The following is a 25663-nucleotide window of genomic DNA, read 5'->3' as shown; positions in this document are numbered from 1 at the left end:
GAGTGTGTTGGATTTGGTACTAACCTGGTGAGAGATCTTGTTGGTCATTCTCGTGATGTGCTGGGTATCAAGATCTCGTGCCTTGAGATCGACATCGACTTGGGTTTCTACATTGGCATATTTGTTTGCTTTTGTATTCATTGATGTATTGATCCTAGCTTGCGAGCCTGTGGATTATTCTTGATGACTAAATTCCTAAAAGGGGTGGATTGTTCCCCGCTTAGCATGTAGGTCATGTGTAAAGTTTCCTACCTTCTCTCTCTCCCTCTATCTATCTTCCCTCTCTATTTTCTCTCTCTTGGATACATGGTGGATTCTGTCACAGCACACTTTGTTGCGCTTACGCAACCACTTTTCTATGTGCAACAAAAAGGTCTATATATAAAGGCCACGTGGCATGATTTCCATGGACTTTTTGCCTGAAAGTGCATGATCATACAAAGAAGAAAGCCACCTTCAAATGGACTTCGCATGGGCAGGATGCCTTCTTGCAACTCAAAAATACTATCATTTGTGGGCCCGTGTTGATTGTTCCCGATTTGCAAAAGCCATTCACTGTGGAATGTGATGCATGTGGGAATTGTATAGGGGCTGTCCTAAATCAAGAGGATCATACAGTTGCTTATGAGAGCCGCCGATTGCATGATGCCGAGATCCATTTGGACATTTATGAAAAAGAGCTCTTGGCTGTAATTCATGCCTTAAAGATATGGAAGCATTATCTTCTTGGGACTGAATTTATAGTCAAGACAGATCATCGAAGCTTGAGGTATCTTTTATCTCAAACTAAGCTCTCACAGAAGCAAATGAGGATGGCAAACTTTCTTTCCATGTTTCATTTTCAAATTATACATACTCCAGGAAAGAAGAATGTAGTGGGAGATGCATTGTCCAAGAAGCCTTATATAGCTGCAGTTTCAGTGGCCTCTCACGGGGACTTATCTGTCATGCGTGATTTGTATCATTTGGATGCTGATTTTTCCCATATATGGACTAATTTGATGACTGGTCACTCGCATGCCTCTTATGTGATCAAAGAGGGTTATCTTATAAAGGATAACTGCTTGTGTGTGGTGAAGGATATGCGTCCAAAGGTTATGGAGGAATGTCACGCTCCACCTTATGCTAGTCATAGAGGTATTTTACCTACGGACCACTCTTTTAGTGTCACATGGATGGGAGCCAGATTCGTGCCACCCGTGTGACCAGTACTGCGTCACATTGACGGAAACCAGTTTTGTACAACGCGTGTGTGACCTGCTTCGTGCTGTATGGACCGGAGCCTATTGGTGCCACCCGTGTATGGCCAAGATGGCATCTTACCTATGGGGTTGTCACTCCATAGGAAGACCAAGACATATATTCATATTTCTGTCGCACCAGTTTTGTGCCCGACAGGAACTTCTTTGTACAAGTTTCATGAAAGGGAGATTTCGTCCACTACATGTGCACATGCATTTATTACTGCATGCATAAACTTGTTTTCACATGATTTGTTTTGCCTGTTTTGCCATGCCAGTACACTATACAGGGACGTCCCTAGTGTACCGTGGGAGTGCTACTTGCTGACACATTGGTGTGGCGTGTGAACAGGTGGTAGTATTACCATTTTGGTCCTTTTAAATTGTAAAATTCACAAGTTATGGTTAACCTTAATGTTTATAAGCTAATGTGTTCACACACTTAAATTTGGACTGGACATTTATTTTCTAGTGTGGGTGTCCATAAACTAACCTTTGATTAGAATTTAATAATGCTAAAAGCAACTATTGCATGGAGCCTTAGTACTTTTTCCCACGTGGGTGGTGGCCTACTCTCTCTCTCCATCGCCTGTTGCCCATGGTGGCATTCTGATCTGTATCCGCCTCCAACTGCACCCGTGTGCTCTGAACGGCCGTAAAACCTGTACGTGCTGTTGTACCCGCCTCCCACCTGCTGCCCGCCTGTTGTAATTCACCTGTAACTGCCTATACTTGCTGCTGTCCATGTGCTGAATCTACTGATTGTACCTACCCTGTACCTGCTGAAACCGGCCTCTGATAGAAAACCAGAGTGCGGTAGGAGCAATCACCCGTCCACTTGTAGTCTATTTGAAAAACAAAACACAGATTGGGACTAGAGTGCCCAAATCTGAAAACACAGCGACACCTGTTGGCCCCAAAGCTTGGCGCCCCTTGCGGTATTTCTTTATTCCATTAAAATAATATGTATGGCTGAGTACAACATAAAAACCAGCCAAGAGTTTACACCTGTAAGTCCAATCTGACTGCCCACAAATCCTTCTCAGCACAGAGGATCTATGCACACAGATCTGTGTCCTCAAGCAACACACTGTGCCTCCCTCTGATCAGCCAAGTTCACAAAGCAGGCCAGCCATGGGCATACATCTGGCATAACTCAAAAGCATGATACATCTTCTCAGCTCAACATACATATGCTGTTCAATCCCTGTCTTAATCCCTTGTCAATCTGCCATACTCCTCCTCTCACAAGGAGCCAGATAGTACATACCTGTAGCAGACATCAAGCAATAGAAAGAGAGATAGATGAACAGAGTCAAGGCTTACCAAGTTCAGCTCGTGAAACAACACTGGAGGAAGCAACAGCACCAATCTGTGCCTGCAGGCACTTGAATCCACAATCCTGCTTCACACGTGTGCTTGCACTTGCCTGTATCCTCCTCCTGATGCTCACTCCTATGCTGTCCTTGAAAAATACAGATCTGAAAATCAGCACAGTACCCGTCTGTACCGCCTCGGGATACGTGCCAGGCGTTGTACTAGCATAAACAGCCTGCTGTCCACTTCTGTACCAGCCTGAATCAGCATACACAGGTCTGTCCAGCACCCAGAAAAGCGCCGCCTGCACCTGTATGTGCTGTATCTGACTGCCCGTACACTGTACGGCAGTCGTACAGGGTGTACTTGCTGGAAAACACACTACACAGCCTGTACTGGTCTTCTGCGCAGCCAATCCAGCAGCTGTCCTGTGCGCCGCCAGCAACAGAGGAGAAAGAGAGAGAGAGAGAGTGTCCAGTACTGGCCGTACAGTGCTGTACGGCTGGTTTCACTCAGAAAAACAGCAGCCAAAACTGGTCTTCAACAGTCGCCTCCTCTCTTCCTGTGCTTTTCCACGCTAGTTCATCATGCGCATGAGGGGAGTTCTCCTTTTGCTACACGATTCCCCAAAAAGGGAAGAGAGAGAGAGAAGAGAGAGAAAACTCCTTCTCACTTTAATCCCTAGGGCCCCAACTTAATAAGTTCCTAGGGCCACTAAGGCCTAGGGGCAAACTTCAATAAACATTCAAACTTAATGTTTTAATGTTCCCCCTTCACACCTAGGGATGTCCACACATCTTAAACACTGTCCGGGCACCCCCCATGTGAATCATAAAATATTCTGACTCTGCAACCACCATGCCCACACTTGTCCTGCTCCATTTTCACAGGGCCATGACATACCCCCCTCTTGAAAGATGGCAAGCGTCCTCGATTGCATTCTGGTGTTGCATCAAAATATCAAAAGTGAAATATACAATATGGCAAGATCAGCGTCCCAATCTCTCTGAGCCATACACATGTATCATCATTCACTGCAAAGCAATGGCATAGTAATAGTCCAAGTTGTATACCACTGTGAACCATACATATCCACAAAAATCTCCATGTGACTAGTACACATATATCATAGAAGTCCCATAAACAGATGTACTGTCAGCCTCAGTACCTTCGGATGAGATAAAATCTGCACCAAGCGACCTCTAGATGTCATCTGAGCCTGTCTGTATCAAGGGAGTGGAGGTGCTACCCCCCCTCTTGAGCATCAGGTAATGCTCCAGACCCATGCTCTGCTGAACCTGAATGAGCCACAATAAGAGTCGGCTCTAACTCAAAGGCATCAAGATAAAGCTGCAAAACCTGAGGTGAATCTGTTAAGTCACCTTCCTCCATCCACTTCGCATCCATCGGTGAATAGTTCTTGAACTTCACAAGATAGCGACGGGAAACTTTACCTCGTACCTTCCTTTCTTTATGTGCCAGTATCTGCTCTGGAATCAGAACCTCATCAAGTTCCTCAACTTCCGGCTGAGCCTCATCTGATACATCCTCAGGCACATCCCCACGAAAAGGTCTAAGAAGACTCACGTGAAAAGCATTGTGAATCCTCCAGTGATCTGGTAACTTCAAACGATAGGTTACCTCACCAATCTTTTCCAAAACCTGAAAAGGCCCATAATATCGCATACTCAACTTAGGGAATAAGCGCTCTTTACCCTTCATCTTCTTGAGTCTAGCCTTTTCAAAGCGCAAAAGAACCCAATCACCCAATGCAAACTGTAAATCACGTCTGTGACGGTCTGCGGCTTTCTTTTGCTTCTGCTGAGTTTTTTGGAGGGCCAACTTAACTCTCCGATAAGCTTCATCCAAGCTCTCCACATACTGATCAGCCTCAAAGATCTTATCCTTTGTATGCAAAATGGGTGGTACCTTCTTCCCTCCTTCTACAATCTCAAAAGGCGCCTTGCCTGTCGAGCTATGTACAGTGTTGTTATATGCAAACTCCACTAAAGGAAGATACTTTTCCCATTGTTGCTTGTGCTCTGACACATAACACTTGAGAAGATCTAACACTGTAGAGTTAGCCTCTTCTGACTGACCATCTGTCTGTGGATGAAACGACGATGAAAACTTGAGAGTTGTACCCATGTTGTCAAACAACCCTCTCCAAAACAAACTCGTCATCCGTGGATCACGGTCACTAATGATAGACGTAGGCAAGCCATGATACTTGAAGATGTTCGCCATGAACAACTTCACCATATGATCCACTTTAATTGTCTTCCTCACGGGAATGAAATGTGCCTGCTTACTGAACCTGCATATGATAGTCCAGATGCCATCATTTCCCGTTTGTGTCCGTGGAAGATCAAATACAAAATCCATGGCAATGCTCTCCCAAGGTCTATCCGGAATAGGTAAAGGCTGTAATAACCCTGGTGTCTTCTGACGGTCAAACTTTACCTTCTGACATACGATGCATTGCCTCACAAAGGCATCAACATCTCTTCTCAAGGTTGGCCAATAAAAGAAAGTCTCCACTGCTTTGACCGTGGCGTCAATACCTCTATGACCTGCATACGGTGGAGCATGACTTTCAATCATAACCTTGAGTCGCAATGGCCTGGTAACACACAGTCTGCCATGCATCAATAAAAACCCATCTCTGAGAGTGTAATGCTCATGCCGCTGACCCTCAGACATCTGATCGTACAACCTTTCAAAATCCTCATCATGGGCATACTGCTCTTTCATTTCATCAAGCTCATGATGATAAGCAAGTGAAACAGCAGAAACCTGTGGCTTGCGTGACAAAGCATCTGCCACTACATTCTTTTTGCCTTCCACATGCACAATCTGGAAGTGAAACATTGACAAAAAGTTTGCCCAACGCATATGCTTCTCTGAAAGCTTAGTCTGCGTGAGGAAATATCGCAAGGTCTGATGATCTGTCTGCACAGTGAAATCAGCCCCAAGCAAGTAGTGTTTCCATGTAGAAAGAGCGTGAATTACAGCCAACATCTCTTTCTCATACACTTGTAAATGCTTCTCGGCATCTTGCAAAACTCTACTCTCATAGGCTATCACATGTCCCTCTTGCATGAGAACTGCACCAATGCTATTTCCACATGCATCACACTGGACAACAAAAGCCTTTCGGAGATCCGGTAACACCAATACTGGGTCCGAAGTGAGCTTTTCTTTGAGCTTTTTGAATGCTGTAATTTCCCGATCAGCCCATCTAAACGGAGTTGCTTTCTTCGTCAAAGCATGAAGAGGCGAAGCAATTTCAGCAAAGTGCCGTATGTAACGCCTGTAATAGGAACACAATCCTAGAAAGCTGCGTACATCATGCACGGTCCTCAAAGCTGGCCAATTAAGTATTGCTTCCACCTTTGCTGGATCCATACGGACTCCATGACCAGACACAATATGCCCCAAGAAATGTGTCTCCTGCAAGAAAAACTCACTCTTCTTGCCATTAACCACCAATCTATGGTTTCTGAGTTCTGCAAACACAATGGCCAAATGCCTTCTATGCTCTTCCTCAGTTCGTGAATGCACAATCATATCGTCAAAGAATGTGCCCACAAACTCTCTATGAGGCCTGAAAATCCTGTCCATCATTCTGTTAAATGTGGCAGGCGCATTTGTCAAACCAAAGGGCATAACCAAGAACTCATACAACCCAAATGTGGTTCGGAATGCTGTCTTATGCACATCCTCGGGTCTAATGCGTATCTGATGATACCCGCTTTTCAAGTCAATACGACTAAAAACTGTGGAGCCCTGTAAGCGGTCCAAGATGTCATCGATCCTCGGTATGGGGAATCGATTCTTGATGGTATTCTTATTCAGCGCCCTGTAATCTATACACATGCGCCAAGAACCATCCTTCTTCTGCACTAAGAGCACAGGTGAGCAAAAGGGTGATGAGCTAGGCTGAATCAACCCCTTATTCAATAGCTCCTGCACCTGACTCATAATCTCTTCCTGTTGGGCTGCACTAACACGATACGGCGGTCTATTCGGTGGAGTACTACCAGGAATCAGATCTATGGCATGATCTTCTGGCCTCTCAGGAGGTAATTCTCCTGGCAATGACTCGGAAAAACAGTCTTGAAACCCACTTAAGAAATCAGCCCTGTCCTTATCTAACATTGACAAATTAGACTTAGACTCATCATCCTGTGCATCCTTTACATAAATCAAGTACGCGGAAAGATGCTTTTTCATTACTGATGAAATCGCCGAAGCGGATACAATAGGAACAGATTCCCCTTTGAGTTTTACATCCAATACATGCTCTTTCCCTCTATGAGTCAGAGTAATTTTCCTATTGTAAGTATCCACCACCGCATGTACCCTGTGGCACCATGGCATCCCCAACAAAACATCACAGCCATCCAAAGGCATGATGAAGAACTCCTCACTGTCCACATATCCCTGCAAATGAAGCCGAAGCTTCCCAATGATAGGAGTAACGGGTTCTGCATACCCTGGACAAGCCATATTAGCCTCATGTAACGGCCCCATCTCCTCTGCGCGAATCCCCAATCGGCCAGCCAAATCTGGTGAAATGAAGTTGGCTCTAGCACCTGTGTCAAAGAAGATCAAAGCATTCTGATCTCTCACTTTGCCCCATGCCCTGCACAACTCTGTAGCTTCACCACTTAGCTGCTCTCCCACAAGATCAGGAACTAAGCCTGCAGAAGGCTTTGGTTTCTTTGGCTTGGGCTCTCCTTTATTGTCAGGGTCCTTCTTGGACGTTCTCTTGGGACAATTGAATGACATATGCCCCTCTTCAGTACAGTAAAAACACTTTTGAGCATCTCTCAAAGCCTGTCTTTCCTCAGAAGTCCTTTTGGGCATTGGCAACTTCTTATACTTTGTCTCTGAAGACCCTTTAGCATCACGAGAAGCATGCCCAAATTTTTCAGCTTTCTTGCCCAACTTCTTACTGCCTTTAAATCCAGATGAACCACCTGTGAGTAACGCATTAGCTGTCATAGCATTTTCAATCATCTGTGACATGTTCGTTACTCTTGTCTTTATACAATAATCTCGTACCTCCTTGGGCAGCCCACAACAATACTTCTCTACCTGCTCAGATAATGGCACGGCACGATAAGAAGTCACTGGGAGTAGAGCTTCCCAAAACTTCTTGTTATAATCCTCCAAACTATCCCACCAGAAAAAGCAGCATCAAACTGCTGTAAAAAGGTAAGTGCCTTCAATTTATCCTTGGCCCCACTGAAAGTGTCAAACTTCACTGCAGCTCCCCCTTCCTTGTAATCCTTCGCCTTTCCCATAGGCGTTAGATTATCATATGGAAGTGGTTTCGTGAGATTGCTGCCCCCAACATTCATACCCATCATTGGGTCAACATTTCCCATTCCAACACCAGGCATACCATACATCCCAGCCATGTTTCCATACATGCCACTATGCATACCTGGCTGCATGCCACCAAACATATTGCCTTGCATCCCAGGTTGCATGCTTCCAAACACATTTCCTTGCATACCGGACTGCATACCACCATACATATTCCCTTGCATGCCAGGCTGAAAATTGGCTCCAAAAGGCCCATACATACCCATGCCTCCCTGAGGATAACCCCCAGTCATGGATTGAAACACCGAGCCACCACCAAAGTACCCTGGATGCATGTTCTGCTGAGGAATAGGTGGCTGTCCATAGAAGGAACTCTGTGGGTTAGCACCAAAAGCATGCTGCATATTCGGAAACTGTGCAGGAGATGGATCCTGTGGAGTGGTACCACTATGACCCTGAGAAAGATTCTTTGAACGAACCTTCTTCTTCTTTTTCTGGGGCTCTGTGCGGGGCTCTGTGCGAGATCTCAAAAATTCAGCAAATCTCTCACTCTGAGTGAGCTGCATAAAAGTATCCATAACACTAGCCAAGCGATCTTTGAACCGAGCATCATCATCCTCTTTACCATGCACATCTTCTGGCTGTGTTACATCCTCATAAGGCTCAACATCTGCAGCCTGTTCTCCTGCAAAAATATCCTCAGATACATCTCTTTCAGGAGAAAACTCTTGCTCTTCTTCTTCTTGATAGAAGTACTCTTCCTCTGTATCAGACATGATTGCTGAATTTTCAGCGATGGCTTTCTTCAAAGCAACCACGAGCTCACCCCCTTCAGAAAGTTGATGATTGGTCCCGGCAACGGAACCTTGAAACCGGCCTCTGATAGAAAACCAGAGTGCGGTAGGAGCAATCACCCGTCCACTTGTAGTCTATTTGAAAAACAAAACACAGATTGGGACTAGAGTGCCCAAATCTGAAAACACAGCGACACCTGTTGGCCCCAAAGCTTGGCGCCCCTTGCGGTATTTCTTTATTCCATTAAAATAATATGTATGGCTGAGTACAACATAAAAACCAGCCAAGAGTTTACACCTGTAAGTCCAATCTGACTGCCCACAAATCCTTCTCAGCACAGAGGATCTATGCACACAGATCTGTGTCCTCAAGCAACACACTGTGCCTCCCTCTGATCAGCCAAGTTCACAAAGCAGGCCAGCCATGGGCATACATCTGGCATAACTCAAAAGCATGATACATCTTCTCAGCTCAACATACATATGCTGTTCAATCCCTGTCTTAATCCCTTGTCAATCTGCCATACTCCTCCTCTCACAAGGAGCCAGATAGTACATACCTGTAGCAGACATCAAGCAATAGAAAGAGAGATAGATGAACAGAGTCAAGGCTTACCAAGTTCAGCTCGTGAAACAACACTGGAGGAAGCAACAGCACCAATCTGTGCCTGCAGGCACTTGAATCCACAATCCTGCTTCACACGTGTGCTTGCACTTGCCTGTATCCTCCTCCTGATGCTCACTCCTATGCTGTCCTTGAAAAATACAGATCTGAAAATCAGCACAGTACCCGTCTGTACCGCCTCGGGATACGTGCCAGGCGTTGTACTAGCATAAACAGCCTGCTGTCCACTTCTGTACCAGCCTGAATCAGCATACACAGGTCTGTCCAGCACCCAGAAAAGCGCCGCCTGCACCTGTATGTGCTGTATCTGACTGCCCGTACACTGTACGGCAGTCGTACAGGGTGTACTTGCTGGAAAACACACTACACAGCCTGTACTGGTCTTCTGCGCAGCCAATCCAGCAGCTGTCCTGTGCGCCGCCAGCAACAGAGGAGAAAGAGAGAGAGAGAGAGTGTCCAGTACTGGCCGTACAGTGCTGTACGGCTGGTTTCACTCAGAAAAACAGCAGCCAAAACTGGTCTTCAACAGTCGCCTCCTCTCTTCCTGTGCTTTTCCACGCTAGTTCATCATGCGCATGAGGGGAGTTCTCCTTTTGCTACACGATTCCCCAAAAAGGGAAGAGAGAGAGAGAAGAGAGAGAAAACTCCTTCTCACTTTAATCCCTAGGGCCCCAACTTAATAAGTTCCTAGGGCCACTAAGGCCTAGGGGCAAACTTCAATAAACATTCAAACTTAATGTTTTAATGTTCCCCCTTCAGACCTAGGGATGTCCACACATCTTAAACACTGTCCGGGCACCCCCCATGTGAATCATAAAATATTCTGACTCTGCAACCACCATGCCCACACTTGTCCTGCTCCATTTTCACAGGGCCATGACACCTGCTGCTGCAGATCACACGTGCTGTACCTATTGCTGCAAATCACACGTGTGTTGTACCTGCTCTGTACTTGCTACTGGACCCTTTGTCTTGCACACATTTGGCTTATGGAAGGCTATTTCCATCCTCATGGTGAGAGGCTAAACCACTTAGGCATCATGGATTTGTGTGCAATTACTACTTTGATTACGTGCAAGCTTTCATGGTGATTGCTCTACTTTCCCTTATCTCAGCTTTTATGTTTTTGCACAAGTGAATATCCATTACAAGTCTTGTGTGTGATGTAAGTGTGATTCTGCTGTACTCTTCTTTCTATCTCTAGAAAACCCTAGCACATAGGTGCAAGTGTTCTACAGTTTAGGAGATATGGAGATTAGGGGTGAGGTTGGACCAGGCATATCCTTGACAGACCCACCTTTACCATAGCATATTTTGTATGATAGATCAACATGGCCAAGGAGGCACACTCGATCTTAAGTTTTTGGTTGAGCTGTTTTTACACTTGTATGCACTTGAAGACATATAGACCTCCATAATGTCCAAGCTTTATTGAGAGCATTCTGTAAAAGATGCAATAGTGAAAAACATTTTAACAAACTAAAATGAAAGAAATGTTACTCTAGGATTATTTTTCTAAAATCTTCAAGTTGTTGAAGTGCATAAACAGTCAATTCAACTTATGAACTGTTTTCTGTCCCTTATCAGGTGGAGGATATTATTGATACTGGAACTACGTTAGCTCGCTTGGTGCCCTATCTAAGTGAAAAGGGGGCAGTTTCTGTATCTGTCTGTGCTTTTCTTGACAAAGTATCTCGGCGAAAGTTTCAACTACAACTTCCCACTGGCAGCAAATTTTATAGGGGTTTTGAGGTGCATTTTTTAAGCAAATAACTGTCATTTCAAGTAAAAGTTGGTATTCTGGTGAGTAGGATGAGGGAAAAAAAGATGTTGAGGTGGTGTGTTTGGATAGAGCATTTTGGGCAGTTTGCTTGCTAAGCAGTAAGCTGCCCTCAGCTTCCATATAGAATTGGAAAAGTTTCACTGGTAAAGATAAATGACTACTGGTGTTGGATAGGAGAGTGCAAAATCCACACTAGCCCCCAAGCTTCTTTGTTGCTTTGCAAGATGCCAACACAATATAAACCTCACTGAATGCACCTGACAGTTACCCAGCTGCCAGCTGAGGCCTTAAGAATGCGAAGTCCATAGCAGTTGCTCATGGTCGCTTTAAAGCTCTCTTGGAGCCTTTTGCATTGCATGTGCAGGGTGTGAATAATTTTTGCCTGCATTGTACTCTTCAATTTTATCAGCAGAACGCAAGCACCCTTTGGATTTTGGGCAGGCGTGCTGCATGCATGATGTAAGCATTTGTTAGTGGTACATGTGCCTGGGGGTCAGCTGTGCCACCATTGAGCAAAATACTCCCTGGGATTGCTTATAGCAGCGGGGCTCCTATCCATGACCACTCATGCAGCTGCATTGTGCCGCCCTCAACTAATCTGGTTCACAGGCTGTTCCTTACAAACTCTGGATGTTTGATCACATAAATTTATGCCCCATGATTGTGGTTTACTTGAGGGTGGCCACCTATGTAGAAGCTTCCATTGTGTAGTGTTTCTTTTGTTTGCTGGCGGGAAGTGTGTCCCATTGGAAATCCAGATTGACCAAAAAAGCACAATTTTGCATGAAGAGCCTGACGTGTGCTGAAGGATCTTGGCAGCCTCACATGCAAGTCACTACTGTTCATAGTGTTTTGTCAACGATGGCTAGAAGGCGATGGTACTGTATGAGGAGACCTGAACAATCCAAGTCTGTTTTCAGGGTAAAATGGTGCATCCATTGCATCATATCATACCATCCTGAACAGGGATGGGTCCTTCTTTGGGTCTTCCCTGACACATGTAACTTGCAAAAGTCCCATGTGCTGTGCAAGGGTGGGAGCTTGTGTAGAAAAACTTAAGTTTCCACTGCGCAAAAGTAAAGTCAGTAGTTTTTTCTGTCATGCTCCACCTAAGATTCTGAAACCTGTAACCCTAAACCTTATAAGCCTGTTAACCCTAACCCTAAAATCCCACAGCCACTAACCCTAATCTAAATCTTTATGCAGTGTGTAATCCTAATCCTGCTACACGGTAACTTATGCAGCGTGTAACCCTACCTTGCAGCCTGTTATGTTTCCAAAAGATGGCATTTAATGATGAGGTCAGGCTAATGCTTGAAGATTGAACATGTCTCAAGAGTTATTAGCTAATGAGTTAGTGTAAAGCGACCTTCAGTAAAGTCTGCGTAAGTGCAACAGAGGCTGATCAAGGTGGCATTTAATGATGAGGTCAGGCTAATGCTTAAAGATTGAACATGTCTCATGAGTTATTAGTTAATGAGTTAGTGTAAAGTGACCTTAAGTAAAGTCTACGCAAGTGAAACAAAGGCTCATCAATGGGTGTTCCCACGGGTGGTAGCCCAAGGAATCAAGGACCCAGATTAGGCTATTTCTATGATCAAGCTTATGCCCAGAGGCTGGGCTTTGGTGGTGTGGAACTCCAGGCCTTGGGTGAGGAACTAACTAGAAGTGGCGATTGCCAAGGCCTCCATAGGGAATGAATAGCAGGATGGCAGTTGGGGGTCAATGAAGGCAGAGGTTGATAATATGATGCACATCTTGGTTAACCTAAAGACATGGTCCAATCAGCTCGTTTGGGTGGAGTTCAGCTTGGAGAAGGTGTTCGAGAATGGTGGTTGGGCTGCCAACAAATGAACATTATTTTAAAATCAATAAGCTGAGACTAAAAATAATTGTTCAAAACTATGTTCCAAGTCATAGAAGTGAATTTTGGGCCTAATTTCTGACAAGAATTTGATGTTTGAAGAAAACATGTTTCAAATGATGAAAGATTCCATATAGGTTTTGTACAGTTTCATTTGGTATGAAATTCATTTTGTTGAAACTAAGACAAAAAAAGTTATGAAAAAGGAGAGTCCAGTTCCCATGGATAAAACAATTACAGCTACATTTAAGGAAGAACGATGAAGGGAAGAGAGAGCTCTCGGGCCTCAACATAAGGGTATTAGACATAGATGAAGGAGCATCACCTATGGATGGTGTCCAAACACTTCAAGGGAAGATGAGGGTGACATTCATGGATATTAGAGAGGGACCGATGGAACACCTCCTGGATGAAAAGCCTAGCCACCTCCTGAGCATCTCCATTTGACTTGCAAGGAATAAGGTGGGTCTGCTTACTCAACTGATCAATAGTTGTAAGAATACAATCATTTTGGAACCTCCAGCTCTTCAGCAATCCAACCACAAAGTCTGTAGAAATGTCCTTCCATGGCAACTTTGGAACTGGAAATGGTTGAAGCTAACCGGCTGGATTCCTAGTGTTTGGCTTTGACTTTTGATAGACCTGGCAGAACCATGCATACTGATGAACATTGTGCTTTATGTGAGGTCAAAAGAAAGATGGGATTAACTTCTCCAATGTTGGGCCCTCGCCACAGTGTCTTGAAACGGGAACATCATGCGGCTCGTGTAGAGGAGCACTTGGCGGAAATCACTGCCCTTGATGACACAAAATCGATTCTTGTAGTACAACCACCCATCCCAAATGTTGTACTCTGAAGAAGTGCTATGCATGCATTTGCTCCATGGCTCCTTGAAGTTTGGGTCCTTAGCATACATAGCTTTCATCAGCATGAAATAATCACTATGGCATCTCTCCACATGGTATGCAGCGGATGTGGCCTTCGACTCAACGGATTGGAGGATGTGGGTATAGAGAACATGCATGCATAAGAAATTACCAATGACGGTTGTGATATAAATGAGGAAGATACTTCATCTTCATTTGATGAAGATGAAGTATTGTTTGTCATTGTTAGTAGTTATTCATCTCTTGCTATGTTGTCTCCACTCTCTTGAGAGTTGAGCGGATTACCGAGTATGCTTCAACCTTCAAGACGTGCGCTTGTTTTAAGTTTCATGTTTCAACTTTCAATTAAAATTTAAAGATGTTGCTTCAGCCTTCCACTCTTGACTCTTGAGTCTCAATTGAAGTTTAAAATTTCAGCTTGTTAGTTTTAAGTCTAATTTCTAAATCTTTGTTTTGTGTTCTCCTTTCTTCTCCCATTATTAGCAATTTGGGCATAAGTTTCATGATTTTTTATGCATACATACGGTCACGAATGCATCCCCGCCACGGCTTAAAGCATTCTTTAGCAAACTTTGCAAACTCGAATGCGGATGAACGAATGCAAAGAATGCTTGCAACTATGCTCCGCACCACGGAGCTTTCGGCTCTCATAGGCAACAGGGTGCCCATCCTGTTGCAACATTGCTCCGAGGCCTCCTCCACTAGCGTCGCTTCAACCAAATCCGGCAACTAGAGAATGGGAGCATATTACATAATAACTTTGAGCTTCTCAAAACATGGGTGCTCAATCGGAAGTCAACAAAGTACACGATCCTCCTTTGTAAAACATCTGCTAGAGGATTGGTCTCCTGGGCATAATGCTGCACAAAATGCCAATAAAAGACTGTAAGGCCGAGAAATCCACAAAGTGTTACGACCTTGTGTTTTTTCTTGACAGTATGCAAGTGTGCACGGGGACATGGTGGATAGTGTGAATGGCACCAGTTTGGGGCCAAGTGATTAAAGTCCTTTCTCATAACCCATGGGGACAAAGGGGTTTGGAGGGAACAAAGGTTTAAAAGCCTTTAAAAATAAAAGAACCCCTTTTAGGGGATAATTGTGGCCCTTGCTATTATTGGGGCCTATGCTTCTTTTGGAGGGAGTCGAGCTGCAGCTTCAGGTGTGTGTGCTTTCTAGCTTTCTCTAAGGGCAATCGTGGGTTGGACTGCACGTGGGCTGAACTGAGAAGCAGGGCTGTGCAACACTCTCTCTCTCTCTCTCTCTCTCTCTCTCTCTCTCCCTGTTTGCAGCAGCAGGCTGGTGGGCTGCAGAAAAACGCAGGATTGCAAGGGCAAGAAGCGCAAGGCTGGATGGTGCTCTCCCTCTCTCGTGGTCGCCGGCTGCAGGAGGTGCAGTACGGCAGGAGGTGGGACTGAACAGGGCACACGTGCTTTCTCCCTCTTTGCAACAGGCCGGCGGGCTGGTCAGCAGGGGGGCAGGGCTGAACTGCGTTTTCTCTCTCTCCTTTGGAAGTGGGGACGGGTAGACTGCAGGCCAGCGCACAGAGTTGAACAGGCTTTTCTCTCTCTCTCTCTCTCTCTCTCTCTCTTGTTTGGAAGGGGGCGGGCAGAACTGCGGGAGGACTAGAGGACTGTTTTTGAAACTGTTTATGGGCTCTTTTGGTTGGCTGCAAGTTCAGCTGTGTGCTTGGGTTTCCGGCTTCTTAAGGGGGCGAGCTCATGGTTGTCTCATGAGAATCACATCAAAAGTTTCAATATGTGCAAAGTGAAAAGGAAGTGCAGGAGGTAGTGCAGGACTATGTCTCTTTGCGTGTATGAGGTGAAGAGTAAAAGCTAAGGATGAAGCTCAAGAGAAAAGACACCAAGGACAAGAAGTAGTCAACCAGGAACAAGAAGCAATTGAAGTGTTATGGTGCAAAATATGGGTTGAAGGCTATGCCTTTGAAGAGTCTTTCACCGGTGGTATCTTCATGGAAGCTTCATGGGTTCGGAAGGCAGTTTCTTTCTATGTTTTGCATGGTGGTCTACTATGCTTCATCAAGGACTTGCTCTTACCATTTGCGGTAGGGTGCAAGAAGGTTTTGGAAAAGATCGGTGAGGTGGCCTATCGCTAGAAGCTACCAGATCACTGGAGGATTCACAATGCATTTTATGTGAGTCTATTTAGACCTTTCTAAGGGGATGTGCCTAAGGATGTATCACATGAGGCTCAGCTAGAAGTGGAGGAACTTATGAGGTTCTTATTTCCGAGCAGATACTGGCACACAAGGAAAGAAAGGTACAAGGTAAAGTTTTCCGTCGCTATCTTGTGAAGTTCAAGAACTATTCACCCATGGATGCGAAGTGGATGGAGGAGGGTGACTTAGCAGATTCACCTCGAGTATTGTAGCTTTATCTCGATGCCTTCGAGTTAGAGTCGACTCTTGCTATGGCTCATTCAGGTTCAGCAGAGCTGGGGTCTGGAGCATTGCCTGATGCTCAATAGGGAGGTAGCACCTCCACTTCCGGCTGAGCCTCATCACATGAGGCTCAGTCGGAAGTGGAGGAACTTAACGAGGTTCTTATTCCTGAGTAGATACTGGCACACAAGGAAAGAAAGGTACAAGGTAAAGTTTTCCGTTGCTATCTTGTGAAGTTCAAGAACTATTCACCCATGGATGCGAAGTGGATGGAGGAGGGTGACTTAGCAGATTCACCTCAGGTATTGCAGCTTTATCTTGATGCCTTCGAGTTAGAGCCGACTCTTGCTATGGTTCATTAAGGTTCAGCAGCAGAGCTGGGGTCTGGAGCATTGCCTGATACTCAATAGGGGGGTAGCATCTCCGCACCCTTGTTACAGATAGGCTCAGTGTCATCTAGAGGCCACTTGGTGCAGCTTTTGATGGGTAAAGTTGTGTATGGTTCACAGTCGGCCGCACCATGAACTATAACTGCAACTAAGGACAACTCTGTCTACATCAATGGTTAACAGAGATGGTTTTTGCCTTTGGAACTAAGGTATGACTGAGGAAGATTGGACATTGATCTTTGTCATATGGTTCTCGTTGTTTTTGACCACAGGATTGGTCAATTGGATATTGAGATTATGCTATTTGTGGAGCTGGTCTCCTTTGGAATGGCATGGTTTGGTTGAGCTCAAAGTCTGCGGCAACTTGAGCTAACACTTAGAGACTCTATGGAGGGCATAAGTCTTGCGAGTGGTCCTAGAGTTGGTTTGGTTCATAGATATATCATATATGTATCGAACTCTATTTGTGCATGTATTCATACACTTTCTGAGGTATTATTGTATTCTGGTGCCATTGGATCCTGGTACCCTTGGAAATACATGGGTAATACTCTGGATTGTGTGGTGTGAGGCATGTATGTTGGTATGGTACATCAGGTACTTTACTATGTCCATGGTGTACCACTAGTTGTGGGTCTTGAGGGATAGCCATACGAGGAGTGGGTAAAGCATCACCAGGGATATATATGGAAAGTATCTAGTGGATGTATTGTTTGGATGCATTGAGTGCTTTCATATGCTCATGATGTATCACCAGTCGTGGATCCCGCGGGATGTCCATGGGTGTAAGGCTTGCGAGCAACCCTTAGACTGTTACTTTAGAGTAGGTAGAGAATCTTGGGGAGCATATTGTTTTGTGAATGCATATATGTGTCATGCATATGTGTGTCATATGTAGAATGATGCATGGTTTTGTTTTTGGCTAACACAGGTTACGTGTTTCCACTTGGTTTTAGACTTTTGTTGTAGGTTCTGAAGGAACAAACAAGAGTTGTTTGTCACTTTGATGTGACGGTGTGGCCATATTGTGCAAGATGATTGTTTCATCACTTTGATGTGACGGTGTGGCCATATTGTGCAAGATGATTGTTTCATCACCCAGATGCACTTGAGGGCCATATGGGGCGTCTTTGCTCATGATGCCTTACTTTGCCATTGAGTGCAATCGAGGACGCTTGCCATTTTTCAAGAGGGGGGTATGTTACGACCTTGTGTTTTTCTCTTGAAAGTATGCAAGTGTGCACGGGGACATGGTGGACAGTGTGAATGGCACCAGTTTGGGGCCAAGTGATTAAAGTCCTTTCTCATAACCCATGGGGACAAAGGGGTTTGGAAGGGACAAAGGTTTAAAAGCCTTTAAAAATAAAAGAACCTCTTTTAGGGGATAATTGTGGCCCTTATGCCATTATTGGGGCCTATGCTTCTTTTGGAGGGAGTCCAGCTGCAGCTTCAGGCGTGTGTGCTTTCTAGCTTTCTCTAAGGGCAATCGTGGGTTGGACTGCACGTTGGCTGAACTGAGAAGTAGGGCTGTGCAGCACTCTCTCTCTCCCCCCCTCTTTGCAACAGGCTGGTGGGCTGCAGAAAAACGCAAGATTGCAGGGGCAAGAAGCGCTAGGCTGGATGGTGCTCTCCCTCTCTCTCGTGGTTGGTGGCTGCAAGAGGTGCAGTACGGCAGGAGGTGGGACTGAACAGGGCACACGTGCTTTCTCCCTCTTTGCAACAGGCCGGCGGGCTGGTCAACAGGGAGGCAGGGCTGAACTGCGTTTTCTCTCTCCTTTGGAAGGGGGGACGGGCAGACTGCAGGCCAGCGCACAGAGTTGAACAGGCTTTTCTCTCTCTCTCTCTCTCTCTCTCTCTCTCTCATTTGGAAGGGGGTGGGCAGAACTGCAGGAGGACTAGAGGAGTGTTTTTGAAACTGTTTATGGGCTCTTTTGGTTGGCTGCAAGTTTAGCTACATGCTTGGGTTTCTGGCTACAAGTATAGGGTCACCTGGATGTGTTTCTTGGCATGGACGTGATGCAAGCTCGCATGGGTGCATGTTCATGGAGCAAATTGTTTTCTTCCTCCTTGAAAGGAACAGAGGGACCTGCAAGTGTAAGCATATCTATGTTTCCAGATGTTTCATGAGGAAACAGGTCACTTGATGTATGCTGTTGTTGGCACTGTATTTGGGAGGTGCTTTGTATGGTACTGTGTGGAAACAGGACGAAGGTTTCAAGGGGAAACAAGCCTAAGGGTTTCATGTGGAAACATGTCGTAGGTTTCTCGAGGAAGCATGTTTTTGGTTTCTCCAGGAGATAGGTCACATGCAAGCAGTGGATACAAGGATTGACACATGTTTGGTACAGCCTTACTGCTGATTGGATAGGGGTCTGGAAATCCATGGTTGAGATGGATAGTACCCTTGGAAGGCAGACAGGGTTGATACAGGTGTGTCGACTTTATGGTATGTTGTGCTGTGATGCGAGTTCTCTTTTGGGAAACAATTTGGAGTCTTTGTTGTGATGCAGGAGCACTAGATGTGTCAGGGTGTGATGCTGTTCATAGGGTGAGAGGCTATGGATGGTTCTGGCAGCCTTGATCATGGGAGAAAGCTTATGTATGCCGAACTCAATGTGAAAGAGTCTTTTGATGTGAACAATATTTGGAATTGTTTGTGGATGCCGAGTGAACAGGAAGCCATGATGTAGGGTCTTTGCAGGCTTAAGGAATTCTACTGTGACGGCTGAGTTTCCAGCGTTACTGTAATCAAAGCTCTTATAATCAAGTAAAGAAATACCACAAGGGGCGCCACTGCATTTTGGGTCCGTGCACTGTTTGCAGAAGCACTCTAGCTCCCCTTGTTTGTTTTCCTTTTCTTGGTCCTCAAAGGTTTTGAAGTGTTTTGCGTGCAAGTTTGTTTTTGCACAGCCCTTTGGTTTTGTCTGAAGACCGAAAGCTTGTTACATTTTTGATATGGGCCACAAAACAATGGCCTCAATCTTCTCCAGAACCATCGAGATTCCATTCTCAGAGATGATATGTCCCAAAATAGAAATTTGACCATGAAAAACTCTCCTTCGAAGGTGAAGCCGCAAAGTATAGGCATCAATCAACCTCAAGGCTGTCTCCACATGCTTCCCATGCTCATCTTTAGTCTTGCTAAAGACCAAGATATCATCCAAGATGAATATCCCAACGAAAGGCTAGAAGATCTTGGGCATCATCATGCCGAAGGTAGCTGGGGCATTGATTAACAAATGGCATCACAAGAAGCTCGAACAAATTGAACAAAGTCCGGAAAGATGCCTTTTCAATATCATCCGGATGTATGCAAACCTGATGGTATCCGGATGTATTCGAACAAACCAAATGAAGTCTTGAAAGCCTTCTTCTGAATATCATCTGGATGTATGCAAACCTGGTGGTATCCAGATGTGTGCAAACCTGATGGTTTATGTGCTAGGGTTTTAAGGGAGTGCAGCGGAAACACACACATGTTTAAAACTACCATCTGAATTAATACAAGAAAGAAGCTATACAACTGAATCTCTAGTACAATGGATGTGGCTGAGTGAAAACGTCAAAACTGCAGCCCTGTGATCTACTTTACACTCTTGGCTAGCACTTAGCCTATAGAGAAACGCTTTGTGAAGTCCAGCGCTGAGGAAAGCAGATGATTATGACGATTTGGCTACCCATATATAGATATGCACCAATGCTAGTGGTCGGCCAGTATATGCTGTCAGCCTGCTGTCCACGACCTGCCACATGTCATCGCTGCCATGTGGCACATGTGCTGTCCGACTGCTCCCAAGGCTTGCTATCTAATGTCCGGCTAGTCCATGCTTGGGGGTTGTGCCGTGAATACTCATAGGTGTGTCACATAATCATTCTGTTGGGGTAATTGTCACATCAAGCTTGCTGTATACATGCTGTGCTTCCCTGTGTTTACTGCTGCTTCAATTTATCTTGTCAAATGACCCTTTACCCTCTCTGTAGGTCCATCTTGCAAGGTATTGCCAAAGATATGTTGAGCATTGACATGGCCCTTCGTAACTTCTCAGGGATATGCTAATGAGATTTCAAACTAAGTGCTACCTTGAGCTTAACCCACTGCCTGTACAACCTTTTTTATTGTCTGGAAGCTGCCCGTACAGCAGCAACATAACCTGCATGGCCTAGTACGTAGCTGCACTTCTTTTGTACTCTGCTTGTTTCCCTTCCATACAGCCCTCCGAAAGCTTGGACAGCAGCACTCAGTACTTTTTTCTTTTCTGACCCATTATCCTTCACGCGTGTGCATCCAATACCTGCAAAAAACATTAAATTTCAAAGCACAAGTTATCGTTAAAGTTTTTCTGTCATTAAGTGACGCTTAGCATTTTGCAATTAAATCAGTGTATCAACATACCCGTTGGTTTATCTGGACATGGCCTAAATAATTGTCAAGTTAGTTTCACAACAAAGAATAGGAATTAAATCACACCTGTTTGTTGCAGTGCCCTGATGACTTTGTTGTGGGATATGGAATGGATTTTGCGGAACACTACCGCAGCCTGCCTTATATTGGAGTCTTGAAGCCCTTAAAGTATAAGTAAGAAAACTCATGGATTCAGCTGATCTCTTGCATAAAAGTATCTGGCTTTGAAACACTTCCCTTTTACTGATGGTGCTTGCTGCTTTTATAAAAATCACTCACAACCTTTATTTTGAGCCTGCAGCTTGGAATCTGATCAGTAAAGTATCAAGCACATGATAGTTCTCTCAAGGGTTCTTGTTCAAAAGATTTTACTAGAAAGCAAACTTCCTACTACCACTGTGAGCAGTGTTTAAGAGGAGAGATTTTGGCTGATGCTTAGTTGGTTGCATTGGGGTTGATGAGCGTTTTTTTCACATGGCCTGGAGGATTGGCACAGCTAAAGGCGTAACCCAGTTCTTTGCTGGAGAGGTTGGGAATCTGGATGATGTGCATGAAGCAACATTATTATCTCCCATTACACGTTCCCAAGTCTTTAAAGAGTTGACTCAGATGCACATGCATTCTTACACCATTAGAATAGACTTCTTGTGCCTCTTGAGCTAAGGGTGTAATGAAGTTCAATATCAATGTGGTGGTTTTAGAAAACACTAGACCTTGCTCAAGCTCCCTTAACGTGAATCCGTGTGCTGAGTGAGTAGCTTATTTTATATTGGATGTGTAGTTAGTTAGCTCTGTGATTTAGAGGGGTTTGTAAGCTGTAACTAGTTTGTTTTGTATTTGTTGTGGATCCTTTAACTATTTGGAACTTGAGTATTAAGTGTGGGGATCGGATCCTTGGTGCATTCTGCTCGTGTTTATGGGTATCCTTAACCAAAGAGGGGTTTGTAGGCTGGACAATTAAAAGAGCACATGGACCTTGGTCTTTATCTCTGAAGCTTAACCAAAGAGGGGGTTGTATGCTGGACAATTAAAAGAGCACATGTTTCTTGGTCTCTGTCTCTGAAGTGGATTAATGTGCATCTGTTGTTCTGCACAGTGATACAGAAGCCATAAGGGTAATTGAGGTAAGCAAGGACTCATTCCAAATTTTTCTTAAGTCAAACCATCAATGATGCCAAATTCTTTGCTTGTTGCAGCATATACTGCTTTGACAAAAAAAAGATTGATATGACAATGCTGATTTGGATATGAGTAAATTTGTTACTATGAAATGTCATTGGCATGTGGACTAGCTTTCCAGCTCCTCATGTGAAAGCTGGGTGGTTATTAATTTTTGAGTGATTTGATGTTGTTTTATTTGGGCACCTTGGCGACATTACCACACCCACTGTGATTCATGTATAGGAAACCCTCATATAGATCTACCATGCTTTCTGGTTGCTAGGTTCCATGTGGGATTGTGGAAGGCCAATTTTTTGACATATTTGTTGAGTTGTTGCACTTTGAGTTGGATGGTTGGTGAACTCATTCTCAAGCTTGCTGCTAAGGAGTCATTTGGCTAGGATGTTAACCTAATTTGATTGTAGTATGTCCTTCTAGCTTTTGTGTTGGCCGTTCGGTCTTCAAATGCTACTTGAAACTGAGATGTGCATCACCTTTTCCTAAAGGTGTGAAAATTCAACACCATCAGTGCAAGGCCACATGACTATGACTATGGATTTAAATTGCATAATGTTTATCTTTATGTTGTCCTTTCTTTATCTATACTTAAAGCAAATGCATGGCAATATTTGCGCCTTTCATGCTTTTGTTAAGGTCTAACGACTGGTGAGAACTCAACCCAAATGATTGCTTCAAACTTTTTCTTCTTATGTTGGAAAGTTTGGTTGGTTAAACAACCTCTTTTCTTATTTATACGTATTTTTTGGCCAGTCTTCCATTAAATTTACTGGACCGTAAGTTTAAGATGCACATGGCCTTCTGATTGTGTGCTAAAGTTCCATAATCCACCCATAAGCTCATATGGAAGTTTAGGCAGTGATGCAACTTGCATGATGTTTAACTTAATCTGTTCTGTTAGTATAATCTTTTCTTCCATTTTGGATGCATTGCTTTCATTTTTTCCATTTCTAAGGTCTTACCGTAGGGGGGAAAGTCAGTCAAATTGGCCCCACAAAATTTTCTTAGTTATGGCTGTAGTTGATTCTTGTTATTTTGAGATGACTATTAGGAAAGATTATTAGGAAAGATTATTAGGAAAGATTAATAGGTCTAAGTCAATCTGCCACTACGCTTTACAATGAGACTTTATAATCAAAATAATAAGTAGTGTGACCTTTTTGTTGACAGCAGAAGTTCCAATGGCACATGGTGGTGCACGTGAAAAATCAGACGGTGGACGTAACTCACCTCACAATGAACCCTTTAAATCTAGAGGTCTCATGTTTACATCAATGTTGTATTCCTTCTAAACTACTCCTAAGGGCACATGGATACTATGAAGGAAACAAAAAGGTGTATATACCCAAACAACAAAGCAGTGAAGTAACGCCACTTACCATCAACCAATTACCCAAACTACCACATCAAAGCTTAGCTAGGAAGGTTTGGAAAGGAAAAGGAAGGCAAGAATGAATCCCTATTAGAAAGTCCACCCTCCCAAGACAAGTAACAAAGAAGATGTGGGTGCCCAAAAAGAAACCAAGTCGAAAACCTAACCTCACTAAATCTGACCGCAAGGTCAAGCCCAGTAAATATGTGACTAGGAAGCCACAAGAACCTTCCCAAATCAATGTCACACAAGATGCCAATCAAACTGGGGTTTCACAATATCCGTTTCAATTGATCACTACTGCCTTTGTAAGGTCTTATCATCGGTTGAAATCTCATCCAAGATGGGTGCACAAACTTTTCCTTGCTATAGTCGTAGGCGTTCCGTCTTGAGAAGAGTATCAAGTAAGATTGTTCTTTAAGTCGATCTAACATCAACCTCAAATTTTTTATTTTGTTAGGTGTGCATATTCACGATTTTGTTTGGTGTACATTAATTTAATGCCATAGACGTGGCATTAAATTGATTTAACGTTGGCGTATGACTGACATTACCTTAATTTAATTCCACCTAAGTATATGATCGGACTACATTAATTCCATGATAGTATATATATACTAATAATAAATTGTGTTAAAAATGAAAAAGTAGAGAGAGAGAGAATTGCCATGGAGGTGAATTCAAAAGACAACGAGAATTATATAGCAAAAGGGAATATACATAAAGGGCTTTGATGCGCATTGGATTGTACAAAGAGTGCACACAAGAGACAAGTGCACACGAGAGACGCGCAGTGGACGTTTTCATATGTAAAAGAGCAGCATAAAACTCAGCACAACAAGATTGGCTATGCAAACCACACACAAGCATCATCTTTAGGGAGTCCCTCTTGTAAACAAGATTGGCTATGCAAACTACACAAGCATCATCTTTAGGGAGTCCTTCCTGTAGGAGGTGATAGGGGGACATAATTTTCTCCAATTATTATTCTCTTTGAATTTTGAGGTTTTTTTTGAAAAGTTCAGTAATTTTCATTGTAGGCTTTTGACGGTTGCCTTCATGATTGCCTTCTTCATTTGGTCTAATATCTACATCGTTTTCCTCTTCTCTGTTTGTCAAATAAAAATACCTTCTTGGTGTATCCATGTAGAAAATTGTCTATATATGGTAACATTGTGTGAGGTACAATATTTTCATCACCTTCCATATTGATGGAGCTCTTTTTCTATCCATGCCATTGTTTGTTTTTGGTATAATCCATGATGATGGAGGAGAATACTTGTTGGTTTGTACCGTTCAAAGTAGTGTTCTCAAGTGTTGCACCAAGCTTATTTGGAATGTAATTTTCCATGAAGACATATGCACGCTCGAAAAGATTGATTGGTGATAGGCATACCTTGTTTTGAGATCTCCTTGACCATATAGAGCGTATAGTTGATGTCGACGACTTATTTCTTCACATGAAATATTATGGCAAAAAAATGAAGTGGTTTTTGAAGATTCTTCATGCAATATCCAACCATACCCTCAAAAGTATCTATGCGCATTTGACGCAAGCCTTTACACATAACTAATCCTCCTTCAGGCTTAAAGAACATGTATCTTTTTATGAGTTTGCCAATACTTTTCTAAGAGAGGGCGCCATCATAGAAACAACCCTTTCTCCAATATGCAAACATGCCTTTGAGGCATTCCATACGTACAAATTCTTCAAGAGGTTCCGAGTTGGATACATCAATATTTCCATTGCCTATGCCTATTTTAATCGATGCCTCAATATATTTCATTTTTTTCGGAGTGGGAACTTTGGACAGTTACACACCGAAGGATCCGAAAGCAAAGAAGAGAGCTATCGATCCTCTAAACAGGAAATTCGTAATAGCTAATTTTTTTCTAGACTGTTAGTGAACACCGTGCAAAGAATGGCAAGCGTGTATATGGACTATTTTTAATATCAACATACAAGCATGTTTCTTGCAAACAAAGTTCAAAAAAAAAAAAACGAACCTTGTGATCTTGCTCTTCTTTTCACTGCAAGAACGTTACGAACATAGGTAGGACCTTTGGGTGGGGT

General features: G+C 43.8%; 1 protein-coding gene across 2 annotated transcripts in view; it reads left to right on the top strand.

Moving 5' to 3' along the window:
- The window catches only part of HGPT (Hypoxanthine-guanine phosphoribosyltransferase), a 44073-nt gene extending 22577 nt beyond the window's left edge, over positions 1-21496 (top strand). Inside the window, exons 3-5 of one of the 2 annotated variants that reach the window (XM_086805979.1) lie at positions 10902-11066; positions 21118-21212; positions 21340-21496. In XM_086805979.1, the coding sequence (XP_086662105.1) occupies positions 10902-11066; positions 21118-21212; positions 21340-21358 (279 nt within the window). In that variant the 3' untranslated portion in view covers positions 21359-21496. Of the gene's footprint in view, positions 1-10901; positions 11067-21117; positions 21217-21339 lie in introns of those variants that run through there. The other variant, XM_086805989.1, reaches the window with a different exon arrangement.
- The last annotated feature ends 4167 nt before the right edge of the window (positions 21497-25663 follow it).

This window comes from Cibotium barometz, chromosome 1 (assembly GCF_041138505.1).
Source record: "Cibotium barometz isolate CiBa-2024 chromosome 1, ASM4113850v1, whole genome shotgun sequence".
Classification (NCBI taxonomy): domain Eukaryota; kingdom Viridiplantae; phylum Streptophyta; class Polypodiopsida; order Cyatheales; family Cibotiaceae; genus Cibotium; species Cibotium barometz.
The sequence above is the reverse complement of the archived record's forward strand: the minus strand, read 5'-3'. Positions and strand labels throughout refer to the sequence as shown.